This window comes from Otolemur garnettii, unplaced genomic scaffold, assembly GCF_000181295.1.
Source record: "Otolemur garnettii isolate 467f Iridium unplaced genomic scaffold, OtoGar3 scaffold00152, whole genome shotgun sequence".
In the NCBI taxonomy this organism is placed as follows: domain Eukaryota; kingdom Metazoa; phylum Chordata; class Mammalia; order Primates; family Galagidae; genus Otolemur; species Otolemur garnettii.
In genome coordinates this window covers 2,063,870-2,075,821 of record NW_003852547.1, presented here as the reverse complement: position 1 = coordinate 2,075,821, position 11,952 = coordinate 2,063,870, and the positions used below count along the sequence as shown (strand labels likewise).

The window sequence follows — 11,952 nt, the reverse complement described above, 5'->3', positions numbered from 1 at the left end:
TTATTCATTATAGCATCGTTTTTGTTTGTTTTTAGAGACAAAGTCTCACTTTATTGCCCTTGGTAGAATGCCATGGCATCACACAGCTCACAGCAACCTCCAACTCCTGGGCTTAGGCGATTCTCTTGCCTCAGCCTCCTGAGTAGCTGGGACTACAGGCACCCACCATAATGCCTGGCTATTTTTTTGTTGCAGTTTGGCCAGGGCTGGGTTAGAACCTGCCACCCTCGGTGTATGGGCCAGAGCCCTACCCACTGAGCCACAGGTGCTAAAAGCGTTGTTTTTAATGGCACAGAATGCAGATACAGGCAGTCCCCAGGTTACAAATGAGATAGGTTCTGTAGGATTTGTAAGTTCAAGTTATACATTTTTGTCAGATGTTTGTAACTCTGGGACTGCCTGTAATAGATTGGAATAAAAGTTTTATAAGAGTAGAAGTTAATATTCCTAGACTGGCCATGGTGGCTCAAGTAGGTGGATTGCTTGAGCTCATGAGTTTGAGACCGGCCTGAGCAAAAAAAGCAAGACCCTGTCTCTACTAAAAATAGAAAAAATTGAGGCAAAAGGATCTCTTGAGCCCAAGAGTTGAAGGTTGGAGGTTGCTGTGAGCTATGGTGCTATGGCACTCTACCCAGGGCAATAGCTTGAGACTCTGTCTCGAAAAATAACCAAAAAAAAAAAAAAACCCAAACAGGGGTGGCTCCTATGGCTCAAAGAGTAGGGCGCCTGCCCCATATGCAGAGGTGGTGGGTTCAAACCCAGCCCCGGCCAAAAACTGAAAAAACAAACAAACAAATAAAAAAACTCCAGACAAACAGAAGTTAATATTTCTATTGCGCAGAGACAGCCTACAAATTAATAAGAAAAGGTAAACAACCAAAGAGAAAAGTAGGTAGAGTATATGACCGTTCACAAAGCAAATGGCCAGTGAAGATACGGGGAAACATCCTTTTCACAATAGAAGTAAGAGTAATCCAAGTTAAAACAAGATTAAAATGCCATTGTGGGCTCGGTGCCCGTAGCACAGTGGTTATAGCACCAGCCTCATAAACTGAGGGTGGCCGGTTCGAACCCAGCCTGGGCCAACCAAACACCAATGACAATTGCATCCAAAAATAGCTGGTGTTTTGGCAGGCGCCTGTAGTCTGAGCTACTTGGGAGGCTTAGACAAGAGAATCACTTAAGCCAAGACTTTGAGGTTGCTGTGAGCTGTGACGCCACGCACTCTACCAAAGGGTCACATAGTGAGACTCTGTCTCAAAATTTAAAAAAAAAATGCCATTGTGGTAAATTCCTGTACTTGTATGTTGCCTCAGCATTCATTGTAAGTATGTTTCACTTTATCTCAGAAGCATGCCCTGTTTATTAATTTATTTATTCTTTTTGTTGTTTACATTGACCCTTGTTTGTTTATTTATGTTTGAGACAGTCTCACTTTGTCAACCTTGGTAGAGTGCTGTGGCATCATAGCTCACAGCAACCTCACACTCTTGGGCTCAAATGATTCTTTTGCCTCAGCCTCCCAAGTACTGGGACTATAGGCGCCTGCCACAATGCCCAGCTATTTTTTAGAAATGGTGTTTTACTCTTGCCCAGGCTGGTCTCAAACTAGTGAGCTCAGGTAGTGTACCTGCCTTGGCCTCCCAGAGTGCTAGGATTACAGGTGTGAGCCACCTCACCTGGCCAGAGGCTACAATTTTTAAAATGGGTATATACACACAAGAAGAATAATCTGAGAAATTATGAAATTTAGCTAAATAAGTGCTCAAAAGTGATGATCTTAACCAAGATATTTGATCTAAATTAACCTCATTTTAATGTGTTTATCCTTCGTATTGTCCTCTTGTCTCCATAAGGATGGGAACTCCAGAGAGCAGGGGCTTCCTCTACTTCTTCACCCTGAATAACGACAGTGCAGAGCAAAGGCACTCAACAGATATTTCCTGAATGAAGTCTATGAACACAAGAAATTAGAAAAAAAGGCAAAAAATAATCCCAATTTTCCACTTTGAGAGATGGTGCTCATAGTGGTATAGGTTAAATCAAGGGATGAATAGTTGCAAAGCAAAAATTGTCAGGCGGACCTTCTACCACCTTGCAGTTCAAAATCAAATGAGAACCTTGCTTTTATTTTAAATGGATTTAATAAACCATGGGATCTGAGTGCCTTCACTTGGCCCATGAACTCTTCTGCTCCTGGGGCTCTGGACTGACTGCTTGGTCTCCAGGAGCCTTCTAGAGCATCCAGCCAATATTCCATGGTGACAGATCCCTTTGTGTCCACTTTGTGGCTGAGCAAATGGAGGATAGAGAGTGGGGGTCACTCACCTGAGATGAGAGGTGGGAGGCACCTGAGTGCAGAGGCCACCCCACCACCTATGCTGCTTTTACCTCCCACTGGCCGCCAGTCTTATCCATGTGCGTGCACTGCACGGGATGGTGGTGCTGACTCCATACAGCCTCTGCTGTTCAGAGCAATTTCTCTCCGTTTGATCAGCAAGAAAGGCCCAGGGAGGTGAAGTCAGCAAGCCCAAGCCACATGTGTCCCCCTCCTACCACCCTCTGGCGTGCTCCTGGGCTGCTTCTCACAATATTCTCTCTCTTCTTCTGACTGTAATGATCTCAACTAATCCCAGTTCTTCTTTCTGTGTATCTCTTTGTGTCTCTGTCTCTCTCTCCCCAAATCTCTGTCTCTGTCTTATTCTAGGGCTGGCTCTCATCTTGGAGTTTCCCAGCCCATTCTTCCTACTTCCATTAAACCTTTTCATCCTTCTCTCAAATCCCTCTTTCTCTGCTTCTCTAAGTCTGTCTTCTCTCTGACCCAGGCCCCTTCATCTGGATTGCTCCAGCCACTCTACTTCCCCAGGGAATCCTGGCTGTGGGACCATGACCTCCCCAGAGGAGGCAGCTCCATCTCTAATTCCATTGGCTCCACAGCTGAGAGAGATTTTCCCTCCCAGCTTCTTTTCTGTCTGGGGTTCTGGCAAAAGACTGGGAACTTTTACTCAAGGGGAAAGCTCCTCACCCCCAGGCAGGCCTTGATCCTCAGGGGCCAGGCCCAGTGTTGTGTTTTCTGGACTCCAGCACCTCTTCCCTCCACTCTCAGCAAGCTAAGTCATCCTGTGTGCTTTGGTACACACACACACACACACTCTCCCTCTCTCTCTCATTTCTTTCTCCATGACATCAGGCCTCTCCCAAGGTCCAGCAAGGGAGTGGACGGGGAGAGGCGGCTGAGAGGGGAGAATCACCTGCACCGCCCTACCCCCCAGAAGCATCACTGGCCACAGGATGGTGTCAATGTGACAGACAGCATTTATTCCAGACTCCAGTGTCCACAGATGATGGGGGGTGGGGGCAGGGCAGGGGTGGGAATCCAGTGTCAGACTATGCAGCAGGACATCAGGTGGGGGGACCAGCAAGGGAGGCAGGAGGTAAAAATAGCCCCAGCTAGCCGACCCTCGAAGCCTCATCCCAGGCCAGGCCCTGGGCTTGGGTCCAGGAGCTATTCTGAGGCCTGGGAGAGTCATACTCCCGGAGGAAGGCCCCCTCCTACCTTCCCTCCCGGAGGCAGGCTGGCCCTGTGGGTCCCTGCCTGGTCAGCAGAGGAAGGAAGAGAGGGAGGGCCAGAGCAGGGAGTGGGAAGAGGGAAGGTGGGGGTGGGCCGTTGTGAGCAGGGCTGTTGACTGATGCCTGCGACTCTGTGTCCAGTGACTGCCTCTAAGAAGTTGTAGCACTCAGCACTGGGGAGAAGACAGAGAGGTCAGCCTGTGCCTGGAGGCTGTTCCACCACCCAGCAGGTCCCCTCTTACTAGGGGGCCCAGGCCATCACCTACCTCATCTCTGAAGACCCCACTGCCACCTCTGGCTCCTCCAGAGGCCCCTCCCATGAGAAGGCCCGTCTGCTCTGGCTGCTCTGAGCCTGAGTGGCTCAGCTCTGGCTCCCCAGGTGGCCTGGGGGAGGAGGCAGGGTGTTGGGAGTGGTCATGTCTGGGGAAGGAGCTGGGGATGGGGCATGAGGATGTGTTTGTGGTGGGTCAGGATGGACTCTGGGTTGGGCAGGGATGGATTTGGAATTGGGTAGGAGTGGCAATGGCATTGGGGTGAGAGATGGGGGTGGGGACAGGGCTGAAGACACTGCTGGGGTTGGCTTTGGGACAGGTCTGGACTGGCACTGAGGGTGGCCCTGTTGTTGAGGATGGTTATTGACTGGGTTTGTAGTGAGGACTGGTAGGGTGGGGGGATGTAGGTGAAGTTGGGTCTGGTAACAGTTCATGGGCAGGGCTGGGGGTGTGCCAGGGAAAGGCCAGGTGACTAGAGGTTGGACTTGGAGGAGAAGCTAGTGGAGAGGAGGGGGAGTAGCTAGAGTTGGGGCAGGAGATGGGGATGGTTTCTTGAAGTCGGGGCTGGAGATAAAGTTAGCTGGGATGGGTTTGAGGGTAGTTTTGGTCTGGACTGAGGACTGGAGACAGGCTGGCTTATGAGGTCACTTGGAGGTTGCAGGCCACTCACGGAGCCCCCTTCTCTCCACGCCGGCAGCAGCCGGGACGTCCCTTACGCCTCATGCAATAAAAGGCAGCGACCACCAGCAGCAGGAGGCCCACGCTGACTGCCACAGCCATTACAGCCACTCCGGCCTGGGGAGTCTGGGGGGCCACTGCAGGGATGGGACAGTGGGGGTTAGGCAGCTGGGCTATGTTTGCCCCATACCCAGCTCTCCCCCTGCCACCGAGGGTCCTCACCAGTCCCAAAGTGGAAGACATGCCGGGTGCTCCCGTGGGGGTTGGAGGCCTCACAGGAGATGCCATCCTGGCTCAGGGCACTGGTCACTTTCAGGGTCAGGGAGCTGCTCACCCAGCCCTGCCTCCCGGGCACTGGCTCTGCTGGCTGTGGAGGCTTGGGTCAGGCTGGGCCCCTGGGATCAGGGCTGGGGGTGAGGGCAGAGGTGAAAGTCATCCAGTTCCCCAGAAGTGGGCAATGAGTGATGGGGGGTCCTCCGAGGGGCTGGGGAGAATGTTGGGTCCTGTGGTGTCAGGGTCTCTTACACTGCTGCCTGGCTGGCTCCAGGTAAGTTTGGGCTCTGGGTAGCCACGGGCAGAGCAGATCAGCGTGGCTTCGTCTCCTTCCCTCCAGCTGCTCTCTGCCTTGCGTTCAGTCTCCTCTGCCCTTAACTCTGGTGACCCTGTGAATAGTGGGGACAGTAGGGCCCTGTGAGTAGTGGGGACAGGAGGGAGTGAGAGGCAGGCACACAGGGAAGGGAAAGGAGGGAGAGTTAAGGAGAGAGGAGAGAAATAGAAAAGGGAGAAGGCCTGGCCATGGACTCCTTGGGTCCTGGCCCCCTGCCCCACTGTCTTCATCCAAACCTCCCTGGGCCCTGTTGTCCCTGTACCTTGGACCAGTAGCTCAAAGCTCTGGGTGCGGCTGAGGAGGGGCACAGTGGGCATGAAGGCCTCACAGGTGTAGGTGCCGGCAGAATCAAAGGTGATGGAGCTGAGTGAGAGCCTGGGGCCATCCCCCAGAGGCACCGCGTCCTGGGGAGGAGAGCCAAACAGGGGGCCGTGGGAGAGGGCGAGGGTGGACGAAAGAGGGAAGGGTGTAGGCAGAGGGTGTAAGGGTCAAGGGGGCTCCTTTCCCTCTCACCTTGGTCCAACGTAGGGCAGGGCTGGGCAGGCCTTGCACGGAGCAGTTCACAGCTGTGCTGCTGCCCAAAGGCAAGGAAAGCTCCTCTGTGGTGCTGAGCTCCAGGGGGTCCAGGTCTGAAGGAGGTACAGTCTGTCACCTTTTCCCAGCCCCTCACCCACTCGCCTGGGGGCTCTCCAGGGCTGTTGGGGGTGCAGATATCAGTGGACAATCATAAGCAGAGAATGCCAAGTGTTCATCCTTGCAGTCCCCATCTCCGTGAAGTCACTCTCCCATCCAGGTCCTCAAGCCAAAATCTAGGATCTAACTCCAAAATACACGCTCAGGGCAGGGCTTGGTGGCCTGGTTACAGGTCACACCTGTAACCAGCACTTGGAGAGGCTGAGGCAGGAGGATCACATGAGCTCAGGATTTCCAGACCAGCCTGAGCAAGATTGAGACCCCTGTCTCTAAAAAATGGAAAAATTAGCCTGGTGTTGTGGTGGGCACCTATAGTCCTAGCTACTTGAGAGGCTGAGGTAGGAGGATCTCTTGAACCCAAAAGTTTGAGGTTGCTGTGAGCTATGACGCCACAGCACGCTGCCCAGAGCAGCAGAGTGAGGCTCTGTGTCAGTAAATAAATACACACCCAAGTCTGCTGCTTTACTCCAGAGCAGACATCTGAGTCCGAGGTTAATGGACAACCTTTAGGGTGTGAGGTGCTCCTTGCCTTCTCCTCTCAGATCCTTTCAGCAGGTCTTTGTCTGCTGTACCCCCAAAATAGATCTTCCTGCTTCTCTCCATGTCTGACCCCAGGTCTGACTGTCCTGACCAACTCCTCCTGACTGGTCTATCTGTCACTCTTGTCCTCTCCAGTCCTCCTCCATTCAAGATACACACTGGTCAGCCCTTCCCCTGCTTACAACCCTTCAGTGGCTCCCAAGTACCCTTGGCCCTACAAGATCCCATCTGGTCTCCTCCCATCCAGCCCACATTTTGGGTCATCTCCCAGCCTCCCTCCTTGCCCACTGAACTCCAGCTACCCTGTGCTCTTGCTTTTTTTCTTGGGTAGACCAAGTTGGTTCCTGCCTCGGGGGAACTTGCTCCCTCTGCCTGGAAAGCTCTTCTTCTAGTTCTTTGTGTGTTTGATTCCACTCTTTGGTTTCTTACTCAAATATCCCCTCCTCACAGAAGCCTCCCTGACCTCCTGTGGTCACCCAGGTCTTCCCTACAGTACTGAAGGATTTATTCCACCAGCTGCTAGGAAAGATGACAGCTGTCAGCCTGCAGCTGTTGGCCCTCTCTGGGAACTGCCTCAGCTGCAGAGCCAAAGATCACGCCCCCTTTCTGGGGCAGCACATATCCAATGACTGGCTACCATAGGGGCATAAAGGCCTGGCTGCCTCGCCCCAACTGGGGACAACTATGAAGGGCCATCCCAGCTTCTGAGTGCCCTGTGGGGTTGACCACTGGTAGGCTCCAGCCCTTCTTCCCCTGCCAAATCTTGCTCCCTTTACCTCCCTACTTCCAACAGGTGTGGATTCCAAGGTACTCCCCACAAACTTCCTGCCTGCAGATATTCAGGTCAGATCTACCCCCCAGGATGTGGACTGCAGCACTCCCCACCTGAAATACTCCTCGATCCTTCCACTAGGCCCTGACAACTCCTCATCAGTGCTGCCTCTGTAGATATTGCTACTGAGATACTGCTATTTCTATTGCTTCTGAAAGTGTCTTGCTTTGTGTTTACCATCTGTCTACCCTACTGTAGTGGGAGGGGACTGGCCTGTCTTGTTCACAGATATGCCCACAATGTATGGTGCAGGATCTACCCCAGAAGGGGTACGTAAGGAATGCTGAGGAGGAACAGGGCTTTGCTCAGGGCTTGGGTGCAAGGGCACTGACTTGGGTTCTTAGAAACCTGGGACCCAATAGATTGGTTAGAAGTAGATGGTAGGTGGGATGGTAGGGAGTTAAGGTAGGAATCAGGGGAGGAACCTGGGGGAGGGGGGATGAGGTGACAGCTTTGACTGGGAGAAGGGTCTGCTGAGGAGGTGAAACTGACTAGGTGGGCATTGAAGGCTATGGTGAGGCACCTGTTTTTTTCCCCAAGGGCACTGGGAGCCATGGCAGGTTCTGACCAGGGGAAGGCCATATTTTTGCTCTGGAAAGACATCTCTGGCTGTCTTGTATGAGGTACATTGGAGGGGGTGGGGGCAGGAACTCAGGAGGCAGAGAACCAGGAGAAAGATCATAGAAATGCAGAGAAAGGGTGGAGGTATAATATTCAGGATGACCCAGCAACTGCAGGACTGGGTGGGGAGATGAGGGCAAGCTGACAGCCGGTACTAGGGTCCCCACCTGTTTGTCCTCCCCCCATGTCCCACGGCTCACAGGCTACATGCAGCTCCAGGATCTGGGAGAGTTGCACGTCCTCAGCAGCATCGAAGTCTTCCACTCTGCAGCCATAGGTCCCGCTCTGGCCTCGATGCACCCCCACCAGGGTGAAGTTTCCCTCAAGATTTGTCTTCAGCACCTCCTCCTGCTTATCCTAAGTGACCAGGGATGAGGAACCAGACTCAGGAGCCACCCTGGTCCAGTGGGATTAAGGAGCAAGGGTCACCCAAGTAAGGGGGCAAGGGTCACCCAAGTTGGGTACGGTGCTAAGTCAGGACTGTCCCAAATCAGGGGTCAGAGATAATGAGTCACCATGTCAGGTGGCTTGCTGAGCCAGGGGCCGTCCAGTTCCAACATCAGAAGCTGGTGGACATTAGTGCACACAGAGGTTAGGGGTTGGGCATCCCAAAGAGACCATAGGGTAGGTCACCTGCAGGCGGAAGAATGTGTACTCTGGGCTGGGACTGCCATCTCCTTGGCAGAGTAGCTGGACAGAGTCACCCTCACGCACCCAGCCAGCTGTGGTGGATGGGCTGCCTACCCAGAACTGCACGTGCTCTGTGGGATCTAAGGGCAGAGGAGATGGAACCATGATCAGGGGACAGGCAGGGCTGGCTGAAGGCAGAGCCCTGCATCAAAGGGGAGGCTATATGCTTCAAGGCTTAGGTTTACGTTTATTTGGAGATGGAGTGCCAGAGTTCAGAGGTTGAGATAAGCTGAGAGTGTAGGTCAAGAGTTGGTGGTCAGGCTTGGTGCCCGTAGCACAGTGGTTACGGCGCCAGCCACATACACCGAGGCTGGTGGGTTCAAGTCTGGCCAGAGCTAGCGAAACAATGGTGACAACTGTAACAGAAAATATGGGCGTTGTGGTGGGCACCGGTAGTCCCAGCTACTTGGGAGACTGAGGCAAGAGAATTGCTTGAGCCCAAAAGTTTGAGGTTGTTGTGGGCTATGATGCCATGGCACTCTACCAAGGGTGACATAGTGAGACTGTCTCCAAAAAAAAGAGTTGGTGGTCAGTGTGGATGACAGTGTGTTGGTCAGTGTGAGATTTGGGGCCACATGTCATATGGAGACCTAGTTAAGTGTGAAGGGGTGGGGCCCACTCTATGCGGGGCTGTGCACAGTGACTCATGTCTGTAATCCTAGCACTCTGGGAGGCTGAGGCAGTTGGACTGTTTGAGTTCAAGAGTTCAAGACCAGCCTGAGACAGAGAGACCCCCATCTATACTAAAAATAGAAAAACTGAGGCAAGAGGGTCGCTTAAGCCCAAGAGTTTGAGATTGCTGTGAGCTATGATGATGCCATGGCATTCTACCCAGGTGACTATCTCAAAATAAAAAAAAAATAAAAAAATAAAAATAGGTGCCTGTAGTCCAACTTGGGAGCCTGAGGTAAGAGAAGTGCTTAATTAAGCCTAGGAGTTTGAGGTTGTTGTGAGCTATGATGCCACGGCACTCTACCGAGGGCGACACAATGAGACTCCGTTTCAAAAAAATAATAATAATAAAATAAAAAGCAAAAATAAAACTCTATGGGGTTCAGAGTGCTTTGTAGAGGTCAAAAGTCAGGATGGGGCTCACGCTGCCATTTGAGGTCAGAGGATGGTGGCCAACACCAGCACAAATTTTAGCATGGAGTGGTGGAAGGCTGGAGGGGAGGGGTGGGGTCTGGAGTTCGAGGTCGGGGGGTAGGGGGGTTAAGGGCCAGTGTGGACTCACAGTGCAGGGTGAGGCGGAAGGTGGGGCTGTCCAGGCGGCCATGGTAGCCCTCAGGCAGGCTGTAGTGAGAGGCACAGTGAAACCTCACATCTCTGTCAGCCTTACGGAGACGCAGATAGAGGGTGCTGGTGAGAGACTGCAGGCCGGAGGCCTCCCGGACAGTGCGGATGGTCATGTAGCCCTCTGGGAGAGAAGGCAGAGGTGGTTAGCTAGTCCCCTGCCGCCACCTGCCTCAGCCCATGAGTCACTGGGCTCCTGCACCGCTTACCTGGGTTCATCTCCATGGGCACTTCCAGGCGCTGCCCATCCCGATACCACGTGATCTGGGGGACTGGATTCCCATTCCGGCTGTGGCAGGTGGCAATCTGGGACAGATGTGGACATAGCCCTGGGCTCTGAGCCAGAACTGGGTCTCTCTTCCTACAGGAGTTCTCCCAACTCCATACTGCCTGGGACCCAGAAGTCCAAAGCTCGGGCAGTCCCCTACTCTTCGGACTAAGGAGACCAGGCCTCTAGCCCCCTCCTCTGGTGGGACCTAGGATTCTGGGCCAAAAGCCTCTATTTCCCAGACACAGGAGTCCAGGACCCCTGCCCTTTCCCCCTTAACTCCCCTACTCCAGACCTCTGTGCCCACTCCTCAGTGGGTTAAGACCCCTGTACTCTCCTCCCCTTGATCCCTGGAATCAAGGTCCATCCCTGAGGTACCTGCTGGGGAGAGTCTTCCATCACAGACAGTGTCCCTCCATTGGGGGAGACCTCAGTGGCCTCTGGCTTTGCTATAGGGAAGATGTTCATGTCAAGAGCCCCCTCCCTGGACCCTCATCTTCTCACCCCCTCCCAGGGTGCCCATGGAAACTCACCAAACACACTGAGCTTCGCAGTGGCCTCAGCGGTACCTGCCGCTCCAGCCCTCACCACGCATATATAGTCTCGCTCATCGCCCACTTGGGCCTCAACCAGCACCAGGCGCCCGCGGGAGTCCAGCTGATATGAGGGGCTGCGGCTCCGGGTGTCATGCACTGTGCGCTGGAGCTCAGAGCCCTGCAGCTCGGCTGAAGCCAGGAGGCTGCGGCCCCTGGAGCGGTCAGTCTGTGGGTGGGTGGGCAGGCTCTCAGCTCGCGCTGCCTGCCCCGCACAGCCTCTCTGCCCCTCTCCACCGCCCCTTGTCTTTGCTGCTCCAGGGGGCTGCTTCTCTTCCTCTTGTTATCGCTCTCTGGTCCTTCTGTCCCTCTCCACCCTTCCGGCCCCTATTCTTTATCTATTCTTCATGTTTCTCTCTCTGTCTCCCTTTCTCCATCTCATGCTATTCCCATCTCTCCTCCTCCCTGTCTCTGCCACTCTCTCACCTGTCTCTCACTTTCTCTCCTCTTTAGTTTTGTCCCCCAGCCTCTTGCTTTCTGGGTGTCTATCTCAAATTGGTCTTTCTTATAAGGGCCAGCAGTCTGAAGGAGGACTTCATTCCAGACTCGGTCAAATTCAGACACCTGGGACCTTGGAGAGTCTCTTCCCTTGCTGAGCCTCAATTAATTACTCCATCTGTAACATGGTGGTACAACTTGGAGGGTCTCTTATGGTCTTCCTGGCTCTGATGAGTGCAGCCCTGCTGTGCCTTGATTCCCAGCCCCTTGCCCTCCCCACCCCCAATCCCAGCACTCACAATAAACCATTCTAGTACATAATGGTCATGGGCTCCCATGGGGGTGCAGTCCAGGGTGACGAGCTCTCCTCGCATCACCTCCACCAAGGGGGGCACAGACACCTGCAGCTCAGCCTGGGCACCTGTGGGAGAGCAGTGGAGCTAACTCTTACCACACCAATTGAGCCCTCCAGGCTGCGCATGGTGGCTCATGCCTAGAATCCCAGTACTTTGGGAGGCCAAGGTGGGAGGACTGCTTGAGGATAAGGAATTTTAGACCACCCTAGACAACAGAGCAAGACCTCAACTCTACAAAACATTTAAAAATTAAAAAAAAAAAAAAAAGGCTTGTCACCCCTAGCTCAGCGGTTACAGCTCCAGCTGTAATATACATAGAGGCTGATGGGTTCGAACGTGGCCCAGGCCTGCTAAACAACAATGACAACTACAACAACAACAAATAGCTAGGCATTGTAGCTGTAGTCCCAGCTACTTGGGAGGCTGAAGCAAGAGAATCACTTAAGCCCAGGAGTTTGAGGCAGCTGTGAGCTGTGATGCCATAGCACTCTACCGAAGGCG

The 11,952-nt window shown here is 53.4% G+C and overlaps 1 protein-coding gene across 1 annotated transcript in view; it reads right to left on the bottom strand.

Moving 5' to 3' along the window:
- Nucleotides 1–3,308: 3,308 nt before the first annotated feature.
- BCAM (basal cell adhesion molecule (Lutheran blood group)) overlaps nt 3,309–11,952 on the bottom strand; it is an 11,068-nt gene continuing 2,424 nt past the window's right edge. Inside the window, exons 2-15 of the mRNA XM_012811185.2 lie at nt 11,395–11,516; nt 10,598–10,826; nt 10,443–10,513; nt 10,006–10,102; nt 9,738–9,920; nt 8,447–8,583; nt 8,014–8,170; nt 5,641–5,756; nt 5,390–5,531; nt 5,046–5,182; nt 4,743–4,887; nt 4,513–4,657; nt 3,837–3,954; nt 3,309–3,743 (exon numbers count right to left, since the gene is read on the bottom strand). Of these exons, the coding sequence (XP_012666639.1) occupies nt 3,738–3,743; nt 3,837–3,954; nt 4,513–4,657; nt 4,743–4,887; nt 5,046–5,182; nt 5,390–5,531; nt 5,641–5,756; nt 8,014–8,170; nt 8,447–8,583; nt 9,738–9,920; nt 10,006–10,102; nt 10,443–10,513; nt 10,598–10,826; nt 11,395–11,516 (1,805 nt within the window). The 3' untranslated portion in view covers nt 3,309–3,737. The remainder of the gene's footprint in view (nt 3,744–3,836; nt 3,955–4,512; nt 4,658–4,742; nt 4,888–5,045; nt 5,183–5,389; nt 5,532–5,640; nt 5,757–8,013; nt 8,171–8,446; nt 8,584–9,737; nt 9,921–10,005; nt 10,103–10,442; nt 10,514–10,597; nt 10,827–11,394; nt 11,517–11,952) is intronic.